A 13,196-nucleotide genomic window follows, 5' to 3' on the forward strand; every position below is an offset into this window, starting at 1 on the left:
CACAGAAACCTGGACACCCAAGGCAGTAAGCTAGGGTATTCATAGGATTCACTTTGTTTCCTGTATCTCATGGATCACATTGTCCTTTGTTGTCTGATGTCCAGTGTCTTGAAAATGGTAGTTCCTTATATTTTGCCTGCTGCTGTTATTTTTGTTTGTTTTTATTTTTGGTTGATTCATGCAGAGAGCATATCTGGTCCTTGCTTTTCTATCTTGTTCAGAAGCAGAAGTTTCAGATCTTCTTTCCTATTTTCCTTCCAACTTGCTTATTTAATTACTCTAATTATTATCTTTCTTTAACCCCACTGGGACCTCTAGTTCATGGAGGTCCAATGAACTAGCCATCTCTGACAGTCTTCCTTCATCGCTTTCCTTCTTATGAAGCTTGGCTTTGGTAATGCTTCTTGCCAGTGTTCCCAATCCCCTTGCCCCCCTCAGCTCATTTAACCAAGCTGATTACATGATCAAGTTTTAAGAGTTTTGTTAAGGAACAGGTAAATAAATGAATGAGAAAATAGAGCATACACATTAATTTCTGACAATCTCTTTGCCTATATTTCAAGTATGAACGATTTTTAATTTTAATTTTAATTTATTTATTTTTGTTTGTTTTTTTTTATCCTCACCCGAGGACATTTTTGCATTTTTTGTTCAGACAGAGTGGGAGGGAGAGAGAGGAAGAGAGAGAGAGAGAGAAACATCGACGTGAAGCGACACATTGAGTGGCTGCCACCCGCACGACCAACCAGGGCCGGGGACAAACCGCAACCGAGGTACGTGCCCTTAGTGGGAACCGAACCCGGGTCTCTCTGTACCGCAGGCTGACGCTCTAATCGCTGAGCCAAACCGGCCAGGGCTATGAACGATTTTTAAAAAATGACTGCTATACAGTACTATGTCTCTCTTATCAATGAAGATAATTATTACAAATAAAACTGTTATCCTTTTTTATCGATACCATTGTACCAATTCTACATTACTATGGATATGTGCTTATTAATTTTTCCCCAGTAAAAGTCATAGACTTGTGAGTTTCAATGAAGCTAGTAATAGAAAAACAGACTAAGCATGAATCATATCTAGAGATATGTTTCTATTACTTTCCAATTTTATAGATGAGTAAACTGAGGTTTTGAGAAGATAGATGATTTCACTAAAATATTTTTCAAAGCTAATACACCTGGTCGATAGAATTAAGAACAAAACCAAATTTCCTGACTACGATGCAGGGTTCTTTCCATCCCACTGCAGTGCTGTATTTTCCTGCCTGGTCTGCTTATGTCCAATACCCTGTGTTTGCAGACAATTTGAATGTGGTTTACAGTAGAGCTTGCCCTGGCTTCCCAGTGATACCATAAGCTACTTAATAATGGAATAACCATGTGATTTATGGAACAAGGTCACGCAATCATAGAGGAGCAAAGTGGCACATGGATCACATCTCACACTTAGGTAAAACATCCTTTCCAACAACATCAGTTAGTGTCTCTGCCATTGGGGATCCAATAAGTTCACGTCCCTCCTGTGCAGCACCACTATGTAGAGTTTGATGTCAGATGCCACTAAAGAACTCTACAGGTTAGCACATAAGTAATATAATAAATTAAGCCCTACAGGCACGTCCCTGTAGACTCATCACGATATTATACCCTCAAAAATTGGTTCTGTAAGTCTGGAAAAAGTTTCAAGAAGAAGAAGCCTTCTCATCTTCATACTCTGGCTAGACATTGACATTAGCACTGACCCAATACAAATAGGGTCTAATACCATGGCCAAGGCGTAGTAGAAATTAGGCAGTGGGAGTAACATAAAGCAAACAATAAATTACACATGAATAACATTATTTCATTGTATTTGTTTGAAATTCACACACACACACACACACACACACACACACACACACACACACAAATTGAATAGATCCAAAATTTGAAAATCTGAGATACAGCTGAAATGTAAATTATTTGCAAATATAACTTAATAGTAACTGCTAATATAGTCATTCTGACATTTACCAAATATCTCTAGCTCTTTGACTGCTAGGCACAGAATCAATTGTTTTTCTGGCCCCTGTTGGTTGAGTAGGGCCATGTAACTAGTTCTGGCCATGGATATTGTGCTATGTCCAGGCTGGATCATTTAATTGTTGGTTAAGAGCCTTCAACATTCCCTCTCTGTCTGAGATGGTAATTGGCAACGTTAGAATCTGGTCCATCAGCCAGAGCCCCTGACTCCCTATGATGAGCAGAGCCCCCTGCCAAGCCATAATGAACAGGTAGTGCCAGCAAGAAGTACAACCTTGTTGTTTTAAGTCACTCAACATCTTTAGAGTTATTGGTCACCACAGTATAACCTAGCTTATTCTAACAGACATATCTGCTTTCATGCTCTTCTCTGGATGAAATTGTCTTAGGCATGAATATTGGTATGAGTCCAGGAACACTGACAGAGTGGTAGGCAAGATAAAGACAAGAAAGGGACAGAGATGTAATGGGGCCATTCTAAGACAAGTACAGACATATACAAATTGAATGCAATTTGGGCAAACCTACTGGATTTTATTATTGTTGTGTTACTACCATTACCATGATTATTATTATTATTTTCTTAAAACCTAAAGATTACTGCCATTACATGCTATGACTCATCCTTGGGATTGAATAGAGATACAGAGGGAGGGGTGATCATTATAGCTTTTGGACCTCTTAGACTAAATGCAATAGCTATTCGTACCACACATTGTGTGAATTTTCTTTGAGTATTTATATTTTCTCTCTCCCAATTGGACTATACAATTCTATTAGTTAAGGACCATATTCTATATTCCTTTTGTGTACTTTTGGAATAGCCTCAAAGCTTGATAAATTCAAGCTGAAAGCCAGCTTCACCGCCCTCAGGAAACTGGCATCAGAATGCACTGTTGCCCGTCTTGGGCTGACTCACAAGAGATGCATCAGTTCTCACATTTTCATTCCCTGGAGCTTCAGGGATGTTTAATGAGAATCACGAGCACGGGGACGGGTCAGGGCAGAGAGGAGAAGTGCATGTTTCTGTCTTTCTAACTTTAGTCCTTCTTGTTGGCAACCAACTCATGGAAACAAGCTAAATAAGAGACATTTTTCAAATCTGACTTCTCAGAGCAATTGTTTCCCTTTTAGGGGACCTGTGTTCTGCTGGGTTGATGCTTTTCCTTTTTCAATCTTCCCATTTGCCATTCTTAATTAGACATGATCTACAGAAGTCAAGTGGTACTTTTAAAAACTCATGGGTGGGGAATACAATAAAAACTGTGTTGAGAGATGAGTTGCCATTTATTAGACGTCTTTGACTTGTTAGTGAGCCAACCACACAGTAGCTTCCCACACCTGGCTGTGCACCTGGGCTTCCACTGTCCACTTGCTTATTGAATATTAGCCTTGGAACTTTGCTTAGTTTTCAGTTGCTTTCTTCATTTATCAATCCTAGCCTTGATTCCAGAGTTCAACTGTGCCTACCGGATCATGCACTAAACCTGTCTTCTACTCTTGCGTTATTTGGAAGTCAAGCAGCATGCTCCTCGTCTTTGCTAAATATGACACTGCTCTGTAGGGCTCCTTCCCACCCCTCAGTGGTGCATTGAAGGCACTTGCCTACCAGTCTGGTTGCACTAAACTGGAGAATAATTCTCTCTGTATTTCTGCCACGAAGTGGCTTGCACTTGTTCTTGCACTGTGCAATTGAATGTGCAGTATGTACTGTGTTCCTGGCATTACTATAGGTAGCGGGGATACAGCAGTGGAAAAGCAGACAAGAATCCCTGCCCTCATGGAACTCACTCTGTAGCAATGACAAATCTAATTACTAGTATGACTTGACCTGAATCCTATAGAGCTATACTAGTTCTTCATCCAGCTTACATCTACATGCAAGTTCAAAAGTTTTTGCATCCTACAGATGAGGTCTGAGTCATGTTCAAAACCAAATTTTTATCTGGGCAGGCCAAAAAATGGTTGACCTATACCAAGTATGGTCAGAACGCCCCTGCTGAGCACAAGTCTTGATCCAAGAAAATAGAAAATAACCAAATGCCACATTTGATTTTTCATAGCCACATGGAGAATGTGATTTTGTTTGTCATTACACCACTTGGCTCCCGGACCAAGATCTGAGCTGGAATGAACTTGTCCCAAGCAATTCTTTTCTGGAGGAGATACTGACACTATTTGAGACTACTTTTTCTATACAGCAATGACAGACAACTCTCTGGACGTAGTGTTGCAATGTGTCTCTCCAGAGATAAGGCTTAGCAATAGATAAAACACAGTGAATTACACAATGAATGGAAGTGTGTGTGTGTGTGTGTGTGTGTGTGTGTGTGTGTTGGTACTCTGAGCTCCTCTTTCATTTGGCTTCTATCTCAAAAATGTGTCTTTTTGAGTCCATGCTGATGCAGTTGGGAGGAGAGAGCTACCTTATTCTTAACTCCCGAGTCTGCTGCCTAAGTTCAATGGGTGCTAAGCGGGGTCTGGGAAGAGGAAATGGGGAAAGTACATTTACACTACGACTGTGACTAAGCACAGTTTCTGCAGTCTGGGTTGAACATATCTATTACGTGGTCTCAAGACTCGGACATGGATTCTTCACTGGGTTTCCCGGGGCCCTCTGTTCTTTGTGATAAAGGACTGGGACTCTCTCTGCCTTCATACTGGTGACTAGGGTTTGCCCCAACCAGGTGTAGTTGGAAACTATTCTTCTTGCTGCTGCTGAACCTTTATCAAGCTGGATTTAAGAGGCCCTGCAGCCTGTTGGGAAGAGGGAGACAACCAAAGGGAATTCATATCTTAAACCAATGAAGGGCAAAAGAAATACTTTACCATACTCCTCAGAATCTGCAATGCCCATTTGAGATTTCAGAGATTTATGAATAGTGTGTGCCCTAAACTCTTGGTTCTTAGATTCATTTTATACTTGGACCATACCTGGATTTATTTTCAAGAATCTCACCATGTGAACTTTGAGGGATGTTTGACTGCATCATGGGTGAGGTCCTCATCACTCTGCATATAACCCAGATTCTGCTCACCGAGGCTAACCCTCCATCAGAAAGGCTCCCTTTTCTCCTGGTGGAGGTTGGCAAAAGAGTCTGCAGTCCCCCTTTACTTCCAGGACACATTCCTGGGCACCGTCTTGGCTCCAGTGCAGACATGAAGCTTGAGGGAGAGACCACCTTACCCGAGAGCTCCTGCCTGTTCCTAGATAAGACCACTCCTCCCCACATCTTCGTGGTTTCTTGGGGAGTAATGAAGAGGGATTGCTAAAACCTTGTGTGTGTCCCAGGCTGGCGTGTGCCCCCAACACTCCAGCCTCATCACCACTACTGGCCTTGAGACCATTGGGACTCATTTCATTAAGTCCTGTATCCCTCGTCAGGTCTGTCACTGGAACTCAGGTCCTCTCCTACCCCATCCTGCAGCTACAGTTTTCTCTATAGCATGTATCATCATCTGGCATTTTTCATATTGTCCTTGTCCATATGCCCACGAGGATGTAAGCTTCATGAGGATCAGCTCCAAGAAAGTCTTGTCTTTTTGTTGTTGTATGGGGCCTGGCACGTAGTATACATTCAATAAATATTTGTTGATGGTTATCTAGTATTATTAAGAGTCACTAATTAGTAACAATATCCCTTCTCTTGTTTTTTTTGATGAATAACCCCCTTATTGATCTCTTGTATTAGCCTTTCCCATAGTTGAGGGGACCCTCTAGAATCCACATCATTACATTACTTTGGGCATAACCCTTGACACCCCTGGAGACCAATGTGTCCAGTGTAACTACTGATACTATCCTATCTCAACCCTCTGCACCCTACCCCACCTCTGCTGGCCTCTGCATCCTTTTATAAGACATTTAACCCAGGAGAAATCAGTTAGCCAGATTTCTTTTTCTTTCTTTCTTTCTTTCTTTCTTTCTTTCTTTCTTGCTTTCTTTCTTTCTTTCTTTTTTTTTTTTTGGTACGTGCCCCTAGCGGGAACCGAACCCAGGACTCTCTGGTCCGCAGGCCAACGCTCCAACCACTGAGCCAAACCGGCCAGGGCATAGATTTCTGACAGTTATAGCCAAATCAGGTATAGGGCATGATGGGAATATGGCATGTGGTGATGGTCTAAGCAATCATCTCTGCAATGCCATCAGAGGTATCGGGCTAATTACCTTATCACTTTAATTTCTGAAGAAGTCCTTCCTCTGAAGTTACAAACACTGGGCTGATGATGGTCTCTCCTAGGCTACGCACCTGCCTGGCCCTAGAAGCAATCTTGTTGCTGTGCCATTAATCCGGAATGTCACCACGTATATTCTGCAACACCAACCAACCAATCAGACCCTGCAAGGGCCTCCCTCCTTAACCACCGATTCCATTTCTAAGCATGCCCGTGTGGCCTTGCACGGTGGACAGAGTGCACTTAGATCATATCGATGGCCTGGTCTATATCTACGACTTCCCCAGAAGTTTGTTGATTGGATAGTCCCAGAGATACCAAACAATAAAGCAATAGGTCAGCATTCCCAATACCAAATGAAGATGCAAGAAGACTCTGGGAAGTACAAAGCCTCCTATTTACGTTGCTAACTTCTAGCCGGCCTTGAAGAACCTAACTGTGTAAATCAATTTTATCACCAACTGGCTCCTTTCAGGGCCAAGATGCCCGTGCAAGTCCTCATGAATCTAGGAGATACCAGAGCAACACCTGGAGTGCCAAGCACATTGGTCACGCTCAGAGCGTGAGTGCCAACCAATGGAATCTAAACCTCGCTTCTCCATCAACAAGGGTTCAGAACCCATCCCCAGCCTGGCATTTCCTTTCGCCCTGACATGTGCCAAAACCACCACCCAGCAGAATTCAGCACAGCCTCATCTAAAAACTCCACGCTGTACTTGGGTGCAAGGTACATTAAAAGACCACCATCGACAGGCAACCAACAGAATAATGTCCTTATTCTACTGTCCCAGAAACTCCAAGGCAGATATAGAGGGACCCTTCTCTATCACTACAATTTCTGAGCCCTCTAAAGTCTCCCTGTGGCTACCACTGTCCATGCCCACGCTCGCCCAGTGTAGGCCTGGCTTTATTATCATGCCACTAGTGCCCTTGATGGTCATTGGGAAGCTGTGAAAATTCTCTCCAGGTTGCAGAGGTGCTAGAAATAGGGTCCAAAGGACAGATCCGAGCTCCGGCTGCACATCTGCCCTGAGTCCCTGCCTGGGAATTCCACTGTTTCAAAGCCCGGTCGAAAGCAGAGAGGAGCCATGGCCTGAGCAGCTCCTTGCAGGTGGTGATGGTGGAGGTGGTGGGGGAGGGTAGTGAAAGCTGATGCGCATTCCTGGGGGGCAGGCGGGTCAGGGGTACTTCAGCTGCTTGCTCACTGGAACTACACTCTCACCCTTGATTTCTGACTGTGCTTTTCGTTGTCTTCCTTTTTGGATTATGAATTTGAAATTTATTTAAAGAGCTCACATCCTCATAAAATCCTTGTTACTGGCCTCTAACACCTTTCTGTGCACATGTATTTACACACAGATCTGCATCCACCCCTTGCTGAATTATTGTCCGTCTCTTCTCACAGATTCTCTCACACTGAGCCAACTGTGTCCACTACCTCCCACTCCATCTCCCCCGATCCAGCCTATTTTCTTCCATGCTCAGTCCCCGTGTTGCAGTGGGCGTAAACTGTAAGGAACAGTCTGTTGTACAGCGCACCATGGAGTCTAAAACTCAGCAAACCACATTCACACGGATCTTCCATCAATATGGAACTTCTAATCACCCAAGCTCTATGACCCTCACATGTCCAGTTCGCCATCATCCCTGGGTGCAGTATCTACAGCAGACTTCGGGTCCCCCTGCCCTGGCGCTGCCATGCCTCGGGCTGCAGCCGCAGATCTCCATGGTGCTCAGAGCTTCGGGGCGGAGCTTCTGCCTCCCCCCCTCTTCTCCCCCCAGCTCTTCTCTTTCCTCTATGTTGACGCTAACAAAACTCATCAATTAGCTTTATCTGAGCACAAGGTAAGTCCAGACAATAAAAACGGGGAGATGCTCACATAGGTTTATAATCTATTTCTAGACTATATTTGAATGCTGATTATTCTACATAGTTTACAGAGTAAATCTATGATATGACATTATAGGGTTTTATCTAACTCATTTTTGTAGCCTGCTGAGTGGCTCATACAGGGCTTGGTACACATGAAGTGCTTAATAAACGCTTTACTGAATCAATGAGTGGCTCCAAAGGCAGTAGCAGAGGAAGATGTCAGAATATCAATGGGTTGAGAGAACAATGAGGGCAGTTTTAAATTTCTGAAACTCAAAGCTCCTCAGTGGTCAAAAACAGTATGGAAGCTGAAGAGAGATGGCCCCAGGTAACCCACGGGTCCCTGTCTGTGAGATTCGGTGGGAGACACCCCCTATGAGGGATCAGTGCAGAACTGGAGGACGCAACCGGCAGGACACGTACCGCACGTATCTTTCAAGCTCATGATTTTTTTTTTTTTTTTTTGGCATATTTAAATACCTGAACATGTGATTCACCAGCCATCCCATTGAACAAAATCCACTCTCATTGTGCTGTGTGCTTTCGTGATACAGAAAACGTTCAATTATCTCTAGTAATGGAATGGGAGCAATGGTACATATCATCAAAATGCCATTTTTATTTGTCTTTGGAAAGTATTATGTGTGCTTTCCCCCCAGCAGGTTTGCTTTCATCATGATTAGTTCTAGCTTATGCGAATACTAAAATGAATTAACATTTTCTCTGAACAATACCTCTCCATAGAAGAGAAGAAATGTGTTTATGGCAGAGAAAACCCATGCAGAGCCCAATATCTGCCACAGTTAATCGCCCACACGCATAATCTACTTGCAGCAAGTGGGATCTGGAACAGAGCCACCCAGGCGAAGAGCGACTGTATGTCCTGGATGCTAGCGGCCCAGGGGTAGACACCCTACGAGAAAGCCATAGCTAGTGCTACAAAGAGTGTTGAAGAAGAAAGGACACTGGGCGAGGTGTAAGCAACTGGGCTTCTCATCCTTGACGCCCAAGGGAGGCCATATAATCTCTCAGGTCTCAATTTTCTCATCTAGAAAAGGTAACACTGACACCTGTTCTGCCTACCTAACAGGTTAGCTGTGTCGAGAGAGAGTAGTAGGCAAAGGAATTGTGAAGGTGCCAAGTGCTATGAAGATGTGGAGCACTGATAGGCAAGAGTGAAGTACTGTGGGCACCACCTTTTCAGGGGCTGGCCTTTGCCCCGACGCCTCAGTGCTTAAGGGTCTTGGGCTGCAGCTTCTGAAACTTATCCCAGACAGAAAAGAGTCACATTTCTTAAGGGTCCTGCTCTTGGGACAGCTATTCTGATCCATCAATCCCAACGAATGGGTGTGTCCTTTCTCAGACAGTAGTTTAATGTTTACAGGATCTAACAGCTAGAACAGCTTCACCGCGTGGCTCTCAAAGTGTGGTCCCTGGATGAGCATCAGCATTACCGGGAATTTGTCAGACACGCAAATTCATGGATCCACCCCTGACCTACTGAAGCATGCACTTGGGTAGTGCGGCCCAGCAGCCTGTGTTTCCACAAGTCCTCCGGGTGGTTCTGATGTACAGTCAAACGTGAGGACCACTGTTCTAGGTCAAATGAAGAAAGCTAAAGCTGGGAACGGGGCTCTGGGATGTGCTATTGGGAAACTTTATTTTTCTGAAGGAAGTAGAGGAAGGCTTGTGGGACTATTCAAACGACACTGCACAGCTGTGTGTATGTGCATATACCTGAATGTATAAGCTATCTATCTATCTATCTATCTATCTATCTATCTATCTGTCTGTCTGTCTGTCTATCTATCTAAAATGATGACCCAGTACATCATTTTCTCAGGGAAATCTTTTCCCCAGGCACCCAACCTAAAAATGCATCCCTACGTCTGGGCACTCCCTACAACCTTTCCTGGATTTAGTTTTCTTGGCTGCTCTGTTCCTACTTTGGGCTCTGAACTAACTCTGCAAACAAGACTTAATAAATGCCATCCTCAGGGTTGGTTCACTGTACTGTTTATCACTACAAAATGTGCCGTCTGGGTTTTCTTAGTCAGGTATGGAGATAGTGTACCGACTGATCATGTTTATGTGGCTGGCCGGGGTTAGGGGCAGTCTATGGGTGCACAACAGATCAGAGTGTGCCGTGGTAAGGACAAAAAGGTGTCTGCGAATAAAAATCAGGAGTTCTGAATTCCAGTCCTCCTTCTGCCCCTACCTGGCTATATGGTATTGGGCAAACGGCTTAGCATTTCCGGGTCTCAGTTTCATCTGTTGATCTCAATGATCTCCAAGGTCCCTTCCAGCTGTAATTACATATCCATTCATATGTGACCTAATTAATGTCTGTCCTTGTACTGGTAAGCTCTGTGAAAACAGGGGCTTGTCTATATGTATCTGTCCACCTAGTTCACAATGCTTAGCACCATAGGCATTCACATATTTGATGAGTGAGCACATCCCCATGAAAACCAAATGGTGATCTCGGCCTTAGCCTGTGCTCTACAAGTCACCAGGACATGAATGTGGGTCACAAAGACCCTGGCCTAGAAGGGATCTCCCACCACACAAGGAAGAGCCCGAGCTGGCTGCCCCTCCCCCACCCGGGGCACGCAGAAGTTGCACAGGTCACTAAAGTGAGGACCGTGGCAGTGTGCAAGGGAGAGTCCCGTCTGGGCAGTGGGCCAGGAGCCCTGTGGTGGGAGAAAGCACAGGCTGGAGGACAGAGACCGAATTTGAATCACTGCTGGCTTTATGACTTCGTGCGAGTTACTCACTTCCCTTAGCTTCGGGCTCTTCATCTGGAGAGTGGGGACAGCACTGCCTGCCTTTCAGGACGCTGTGACGCTCGGAGGAGATGCCGCATCCGGTGCCTTCTGGCCTCCGGCACTGGAAAGGCGCTCAGTAAACGGAAGCCTCCGTGTCTGGCTCTGCCTTCCCTGCCCCTTGCAAGGTTCCTGACAAGGTGTCCTTCCCACGGCAGTGCCCTAACCTGTCTGGCTGAAGGGGGGTACAGACTGGGGTTAAAAGGGTTTCTCAAAATATCTACCTTTGGAAATGTGTATTTTCTCCTTTTGCTTCCAGTTTGCTTCATGAGATTTTGAGATGTGTAACTTGTGATGGTGCAGCTTTGTAAACGAAATCTAACAATGGATTGCCATTGCACGTGCTGAGATTTATCACGGAACAGACCAGACCCTTCTGAACTCTGCCCGGCTCTCTCATCTGCTGCCCCCTCTGCTCCCCGGCGCCCTCCCCCGCGCCCTGGCAGCCTGACTGCACTCCTCTCTTGCCCTGCCTCCTGCTCCTGCCCCCCACCACACTCATCGACCACATAGCCATCTTCATCCTGGAGAGTAAGTTCTGCTGCTAGGCAACCAGAAGACAAAATCGCTGTGGGTGCCGTCATTCTTATTAGTGATTGTAACTGCGGTGGCGCCGCCCTCATGCCAGACGCATGCTCACGGCATCTGTCCCCAGCGAGACAGATCTTTCCAGAAAGTGGGATGGGGTGGATTCTTGGTAGAACATTAAGGGCCTCAGCACTCAACAGGAAGTATTTATAAATCACTGTATCTCAACAGCCTGCTTTAGAATCATTTTATTAGAACACATTCGAGAAAGTGACATATGGAAAAAAGACAGCAGCAATTCTCAGTCATGCAAATGCCCGTGTTAAGGTTCTCCATTGGATTTAAATTCAAGTACAAAGACAGTCCTTTCCTGAGCCAGGTGCAATTCCAGAGAATGACACTTTGAATTGAGAGCATTTCTCCTCAAAGTTCAGAACACTGAACCAGTCCCGTCCTCACAGTGAGGCTGTGAGTTACATGGAAGTGTAAACTTTCAGGATTTTAGGGAACCCTTGACCCAGCCCTCCCCCAACCCGCTGCGGGAAATTAGCTCAACTTCGGGACCTCTTAGAAACAAAGTTTATAGTCTATTGAAAATAAAGCAGTGGGCCTTAAAAAAATTAGAAAATGAATATATATATATGTATATATATAATATGTATGTATATATGTAATGGAATCGTCTTCCCTCGGGCCTTAGTGTGGGGTTCCCAGAAAACTGTGTTAGGGGCTGGGGCTCCCTCTGAAGTGTCTCAGAAGCTGAAGGACTTTTTTTATTCTTTAACTTTTTATTATGAAAAACTGCAAACATATACAAAAGTAGAGAGAATGGTATAATGAACGCCCACGTACCCGTCATCTAGTCTCAACAAGGATCAACATGTCGCCAGAGTGCTTCATTTATTTCTTCTCCTACTTCCCATCGACCCCCTACCAGGGTAATCTGGAAGCTACAGAAGGCTAGGAGGGCGGTCTTTGAACCAGAGGCCTCAGGAGTGAGTGAGGTTCGGAAGAAACTAGAACATCTTGACACAGCCCGGGGCGGCTGAAGCAGACGGAACACTTGTTGGGGAGTGCTTGCTGCCCATGCTGGGGAACAGCTCGCGTGAACCCTCCTCTCTCTATCATACACCCCTTCTTCCGCCTCCCTCTTTCTCAGGATGTGGGGATGCAGGCTAGATAAGAGCGATGGGGTTTTCCGGACTGGGGGCTACTGACAATAGAAATGATCAAGCTGAGGAAAGCTTCAGAGGCAAGTCTCTCCCTCTAATGAACCTGTCCACTGGCACTGTAGACCTCTAGGGCAGCGAGGGCCTGGGGTACCTGGTGTTCAGATTGGGAGCTGGGGGAAGTACCTTGGGTCATGAGGCCCCTCACAGTTCCCCACTGTCCCACCATTTTAGACTTTGGAGAGAAGGCTGGCAACGTCAAATTGCACCCAGTAGAGAAGCAGGGAGCCCTGAGGGGTGAGCCCATGGCCCAGGTGGGTAGATTTCGCTTGGAACGTGTTGCCCTCCGGGCAAAGGCTGCACCCCACACCAGCCCTGCCAGAACAGTCTCAAGAGAAGTGGGTGATGGGAGTCCAGGTGGGAGGTCTCGGCGGCACGGCTAACCCGGAGAGCTGCAGGGACAAGTCCCAGGCTGCGCGCTAAACGTAAGTGGAGAAAGGATCTCCAGGTCCCAGGTGCCACCGAGGAGCAAGGTTGCCATCCTGTTAAGAAAAGGGCCGGGTCTCTGTGATTTGCATATGACTTTGTAAAAATCCACATG

General features: G+C 45.4%; 1 protein-coding gene across 3 annotated transcripts in view; it reads right to left on the minus strand.

Moving 5' to 3' along the window:
- The window catches only part of KALRN (kalirin RhoGEF kinase), a 593,373-nt gene that overhangs the window by 171,794 nt on the left and 408,383 nt on the right, over window positions 1-13,196 (minus strand). For 2 of the 3 annotated variants that reach the window (XM_036242843.1, XM_036242842.1), the window contains exon 34: window positions 13,075-13,137. The exons of the other annotated variant lie outside the window; for it this stretch is intronic. In XM_036242843.1, coding sequence (XP_036098736.1) covers window positions 13,075-13,137 — 63 coding nt within the window. Of the gene's footprint in view, window positions 1-13,074; window positions 13,138-13,196 lie in introns of those variants that run through there. 3 annotated transcript variants of the gene reach the window in all.

This window comes from Molossus molossus, unplaced genomic scaffold, assembly GCF_014108415.1.
Source record: "Molossus molossus isolate mMolMol1 unplaced genomic scaffold, mMolMol1.p scaffold_m16_p_5, whole genome shotgun sequence".
In the NCBI taxonomy this organism is placed as follows: Eukaryota; Metazoa; Chordata; class Mammalia; order Chiroptera; family Molossidae; genus Molossus; species Molossus molossus.